Genomic DNA, 6,328 nt, shown 5'->3' with positions numbered 1-6,328 from the left:
GGATGAGGGGCCTCGAGGTGAGGGCCCATGGCATGAAGAGGAGGAGAAGTGAAGCTGCAGGAGGTGAGGAGGGAGACATCAGACTGGATGGTGAGGTCAATACAAATACAAAATGCAACTGGTTATTTTATTTTTCTGTTTGGCCTTTAATCACATTTTGGTTGCAGGGACATCTAGGCTTAAAGCAGATTTGGACACATTAAGAACAACGATAATTTGATATTTTATTTTTCATTATGGGATCGGTTCATTATTCTGCTAAAGGATGCATGTTCCTCTTCCAGGACGCGCGTCTCCCTCAGCTCCCATTGGACGAAACACTTTCTTTCGCTGTATTTCCTTACTTCTGATTGGATGTTCCGGTTTGACAGACAGCTATAGCGCCGCCCCTTTGCGCATGAAAAAAACTCCTCCAGAAGTGAGTATCAATCAGCGAGAAGTTGGGGGGACAGAAAGAGAAAAAGAAAGACGCGGAGTGGAAGCACGTAGAGACGCGTGAATCCAAACTATCAGTCCACGCGCCGCCGGGATGGCACAGTTCACGCGGCGTTTCTAGTCACAGTTTGGGATTATTTTGGACACTTGGTGAGATCGCGCCTCGCTGTAAACTGTAAGCGGTTTTCACTGTTTTTGCTTCACTGCGTGGGACGGACGGAGAGGGTTTATCGCCGCCTCACCCCCTTCGGGTGGATTTGAGAGAAATGAGTGAGAGGAGGCGATCTGCCGCAGCTCTGAGCTCGAGAGCCCACGCGTTTTCAGTGGAAGCCCTGATCGGCTCCAACAAGAAGAGGAAACTCCGGGGCTGGGAGGACAAGGAGCTGGAGCTGTCCATGGAGAGCCTCGGCACGGAGGGGGAGGACGCGGCGCACTGTCTGGATATGGACCCGGGTCAGTGCACCACACCGTATAATGTCCCGGATCTCCGTTATAGCACGAAAGCGAGTCCCGAGTCAAAACATGGCTCCACTTTAAGTGACCCAACCCACGACAGGGCTTAGCTAGAAGCTCCACGGCCTCACTGGGACTGTGGAGGATTTTCATTTACGAGTTTCTGTGGTTCCGCTCTGCTGCAGCGATGAGTTTTACTGTTGATGAGGTTTATAAAACTCATGCATACAGGCCTGTAGAGAAAGACAGTCAGATAATAAATTCCTGGCAATTGTCAGAAATAAAACAGAAAATGCATCGACAAAATCCACCAAATCCACCAATTTGCATCAGTAACATATGAATCAAAACAACCTAAAACTATGGGACTCAAGACAATGCAAAGTATAGTTTCCTTTTTTCATGGTGGGTCACAGGGTCCAGGTTCTGACTGGACTGGTGGATTCCACAATAAGACATAAATGAAATCAAATGTCAGTCAAAGCGTGAAATGATGTGGCTCTCTGTTTGCTCTCTGTTTGGCTGCAGGCCTGCAGGGAGGCCTCGGCTGGCATCACAAAGTAAATGACATTTTTATTTTCAGACTAAATCTCCCATTATCATAATATAGACTGCTGAGAAATAACATCCCAGTGCAGGATTGCAATTACTTGCAGTAATAGGGCAGAAAATCCAATGTTGTTGTGAGAGCGGTCAGACCATTTTTAACAGCAGATTTCATCTTGCGTGAAAAACGTGAAATCAGTTTTAATATGGTAGTTGTTACAAACCAGTTAACCTTCGCTTATAATGTAAATAAATTATACTGTATTTGAAATAGTAATGATACACATTTACATTTTTTTTCAAGATAAACAGGTCATTTTTAATCAATGTGTAGTACACCCAGGACACATTAGATAGCAAGGTAAGAAAGTTGCTAAAAATATATTTAGAAGTTTTAAAGATATTTGAGTTTAATATCTTTGACGGTCATGCGATAACGAGATTTTTTGCAACACCTAGACAATTTCTACGTAAGCGAAACATATTTTTCTTTGAGCATGTTTTTAATTTACTTAAACTGTAATTACATTTTTAGCATGCACTTTTACATTAATGGAATTAAGTAATTGTAATTCAATTGGTGTTTTATTTTAGAGTTTAGTGTTTGAAGAAGAGCTGTTGATAAACCTGCTGCACATTCCGTTTCAGAACCTGATGACATTTTTAAACTCGCTCATTCGCTTTAAACTGTCACGTAGACATTTTATTTTAAAACACAGACACACAGTTGCGTATCATGCTCGACCTACGGCTGATTATTAATTATCAAAAAAAAAAACTGAAAAATAATTTAATTCTGATAAAACAATGTTTACGTTTAGCCGTTTGCCTGCAACATTGTGATCTTCGTATGGATCCAAATGAGGCTTGTTTCTATGTATTCAATATTTAATTTGGCTATACAAAAATGGTCTGTCCTCTTATATTTAAATCACATGCATGTAGTTATTTGTGGAAATGTATAGACTTGCTGGAATACAAAATAAATAATAAAATACTAGGCTTGCTCAGGCCGACGCTGCATTCTGACCCGGAGCTGCGCCTTTACGCACGGCTCCTCTGCTCTCAAACTACTGGGGACTGACAAATATAGAAAACAAAAGTAATTGACCCTTTAGAAGAGTATTTGATGAAGGAGATTCTATCTGTCAAGGGAAGATTGTTGTTGCTGTCTTTAAAATATTGAACTGTGTGCATTGCAGTTACATGAGGGAGGTGAGACTAAATGTTGACTTCAGTGTTATTAATGACAAACAGCTTGTGTGTGTGTTTTAAAGGGGCAACGCTAATCCACCAAAACTCTCATTATACAACCCTGCAGGCATTTCTCAAATCCAACATTAAAAGTATTTCAGTTCACCGTATCCTAGGGTTTTTGTTCCGGAAAGATTTAGTATTTGTGGCTCAGCAAATTAGCCAGGCCCCGGTCCCCCCCCCCAGCCCTGCTCTCATTAGCAGGCGGGTTGCTGGCAGGTTCAGCCGGTCCTCCTCGGGTCCTCCAGCCTCCGCTTTGGCGCGCCGGGCAGCAGTGACCGAGAACAGCCAGGCTCTGTGGTCAGATGATGTGGTTTAGAGGAATCCTTAACGGAGTGATTTTATTTTTGACTCAGCTGCAGGCCGGCTGCTCGTATAACACGTTTATTAGCCTCAAAGACAAGGGCAGGACTGAGAGGCCTGAACGGCTCAGTCAGCACAGAAACCCTGTTTTAGTTAGACCTCACAAAACTGCTACAACCACATCTCCGTAATATTGACCTTTTAAGACACTAATTAACAAGTTGAACTACATCTAGTATAATTTAATATTTAATGCTTGGCTCAAACTGTGTGATTTATAAGGTGGCACCTTTCGCTTTAACGCACAGATATAACTCACTGCTAACACCAGGCGTGGGTCAATTACAATATTTTGAGGATTAATGAATAATGATATAGCTCTTAAATTATCCAATCGCTGCTCGTTCTATTGATTTCTCTACTTCCGTGCAGGCTGATTTACAAGGTGACACTTTTCGCTTGCACAGATGCAACTCAGTGCTAACACCTCACCAGTCGGTCAATTACATATTAAGAGGATTAATGTATACAATATACTCCTTAAATGATCCAGTCGCTGCAGCTTCTATTGTATTGGTTTCTCTACTTGTAAGCACGCATGCTGATAAGAGAGCTGTGCACATGAAGGTTTTACTGCTGACTCTCATCAGTGACAGGTGGTCATGTGTGTATTGCTTACTTTGTGATTTCATGGAGATATCGCTTCTGTCCACTCAAGAAATCTGCTGAGACTTCATTACATTCACCAACTCCCCCTTTTAAAGGACTATTTAAAGATGCTCAGTTTATAAATACAATTAGTAGAATATAACTTCAAACTCTAATTTTTTAACCTCTTAAACTTTAACATTTCTCATTAATAATCTATAAATTGGAAAAGCTAAAATGTGTCCATGCTCTTTAATAGTGTTATATATGGTGCATTTTTCGCCTCATTGAGTTAAAACATTATTTGGTGCTTTTTACTTTTTAAATACTCAAATTTAAGAAAACTTATTTTTTTTGGAACACATGGTAGATCGATAAGTTTCCCAAATGTAAGCCTTATATTTGTAATTCTTATGTTTGGAAATGTTAAAATAACATTCTCTAGGTTTTATTATTGCTGATAGCTGTACAGAATACTTAGAACGTTGTAGACAAGGGATTCATTTTCTTTATCCTAATAATCTTTCTAAATGAGTAGGATATTGTAAATCAGATTGAGATATATTTACCTGCTGCAAACAAAAAAACGATTACAAATCCAGGTCAGACAAATGATAAAGATATATCCCACATCTATCCAAGAGGCATTTCAAAAAAGTAATATTTCCTCCTTACTTAAAAATAGTTAGAACTTAACTCAACTATAATACAAATTCCAACTTTCCATCAGAGGAAAACGTCCAGAAGTACATTTTGTCTACCTAAAAATGTTCTTTGTAGCGACATTAAAAACACTATCTGTGATATTTTAATGTGCACTAAATTCCTTAAAGCGGGTTTCAGCCCCCCTGAAGCTGATGTGAACACTGACTTTATTAAATTCAGAGGAAATAGTGGCCTACTGTGGATGTTACACTGGTTTTAATGAGGCCTGGACTGGCCCTTAACCGCGAGAGAGAGAGAGAGAGAGAGAGAGAGAGAGAGAGAGAGAGAGAGAGAGAGAGAGAGAGAGAGAGAGAGAGAGAGTGTGTCTGTTTCAACCAGAACACATGTCAGGGCCGCCTTCTGATAATTGGGCAAGTTTTGTTGATCGATGAATGTCTGTTTTGATTAATTCAGTGTTATTTTTGTTGAACAAATTAACTAGTAAACATTTAAACTAATAGTGCAATTTAGAAACTAAAACAAGACCTTCACATAAACTACAAAATATTATCCTTGGATGCTTACATTTATAGAAAAAACACGGATCTATAGCAGCTACACATTGGTGCTTTTGTCTGAACATACAGACATTATGGTTTGGACCTTAATGTGTGTGTCAGTGTGTGTCGATGTACAGTAAGTGTGTGTGTGTTGAGAGGTAGGGGACCAACAGGGGACAGGTCCTTCAGTTGATGACAGGGTGGCTATTGGCGGACTGCTTGAAAGGCAAATTATTTCTTTTTACTCGTCCTGGCTGTGTGTGTGTGTGTGTGTGTGTGTGTGTGTGTGTGTGTGTGTGTGTGTATGCCTGTGTTTGAGAAAGAAAGAGAGAGTGTGTGTGTGTGTGTGTGTGTGTGTGTGTGTGTGTGTGTGTGTGTGTGTGTGTGTGTGTGTGTGTGTGTGTGTGTGTGTGTGTGTGTGTGTGTGTGTGTGCAGTTTCAGATGCCAGTACAGATATGAGTAGCTCAATGTGTCCTTTCAGGCAGTTGCAAATATTCAAGCAGATTTCAGTTTTTATTGGAACATTAAAGAAAAAACATTAACATCATAAGATCCCAAATCTCCAGACTAATTCTCTACAGGACACACACTTTGGGCCTTTTATGTATATGGAAAATTACTATATCATTATTTAATATTAAACCATATATTAACTAAATAATACAGAAGTCTAAATCCAGTTGACAGACTTGGTTGAGAATCACTTTGTGTAAATCAGCTTGGAAGTTGGATCATTTGAAGCTTGTTGCCTCATTGATGCAGCTAACATTATATTTCAGACTGACTATATAAATACAAAAATAGAAACATTTATAAAACATATAACGTACATTTTGCAATGGCCAAAACGAAAGTGTAAAACTGGGTTACACTTTTAGTCTATCTCGGTTACACACACACACACACACACACACACACACACACACACACACACACACACACACACACACACACACACACACACACACACACTGTGTACTGTCTGTCTGCAGTGTGTGAATGAATCCTCAGAACATCAGATATCTCCGCTCTCCCTTTTTAAATGAAATGACTGTTTGTAAAATATAATCCTATTCGACCCATGTGAAGATTAAATTACAAAAGTACATTTTGTTTGCTGGGATTTGAGCCTTCCTGATACACGAGCAATATTCTTTTTAATAGAGAGCCAGGGGCAGCTGGCTGAAGGGGTTATTGTCCTCTGCACAATGCTTTAGCATCATTTTAGCAATGACAATCTCAGGTCCCAGGCTCCTCTGACAGTGCAACATACATGGTGAATAAAGAAAGACATACAATAGTGGTGCAATAAAATAAAACCAAATGGTTCAAGTTGCCGGAACAACAACAAAAATATACATATATAATATAATAACAAACAGAATGTAATTTTAATACTGTACAGTAGAAGAAATACGGCATTGTGTGTGTGTGTGTGTGTGTGTGTGTGTGTGTGTGTGTGTGTGTGTGTGTGTGTGTGTGT

At 39.8% G+C, this 6,328-nt stretch overlaps 1 protein-coding gene across 1 annotated transcript in view; it reads left to right on the top strand.

Annotated features, from left to right (window-relative positions):
- The first annotated feature begins 472 nt into the window (after positions 1–472).
- tbx15 (T-box transcription factor 15) overlaps positions 473–6,328 on the top strand; it is a 39,286-nt gene continuing 33,430 nt past the window's right edge. Inside the window, exon 1 of the mRNA XM_010783186.1 lies at positions 473–888. Coding sequence (XP_010781488.1) covers positions 702–888 — 187 coding nt within the window. The 5' untranslated portion in view covers positions 473–701. The remainder of the gene's footprint in view (positions 889–6,328) is intronic.

This window comes from Notothenia coriiceps, unplaced genomic scaffold (assembly GCF_000735185.1).
Source record: "Notothenia coriiceps isolate Sejong01 unplaced genomic scaffold, NC01 NC01_scaffold00024825, whole genome shotgun sequence".
In the NCBI taxonomy this organism is placed as follows: domain Eukaryota; kingdom Metazoa; phylum Chordata; class Actinopteri; order Perciformes; family Nototheniidae; genus Notothenia; species Notothenia coriiceps.
The sequence above is the reverse complement of the archived record's forward strand: the minus strand, read 5'-3'. Positions and strand labels throughout refer to the sequence as shown.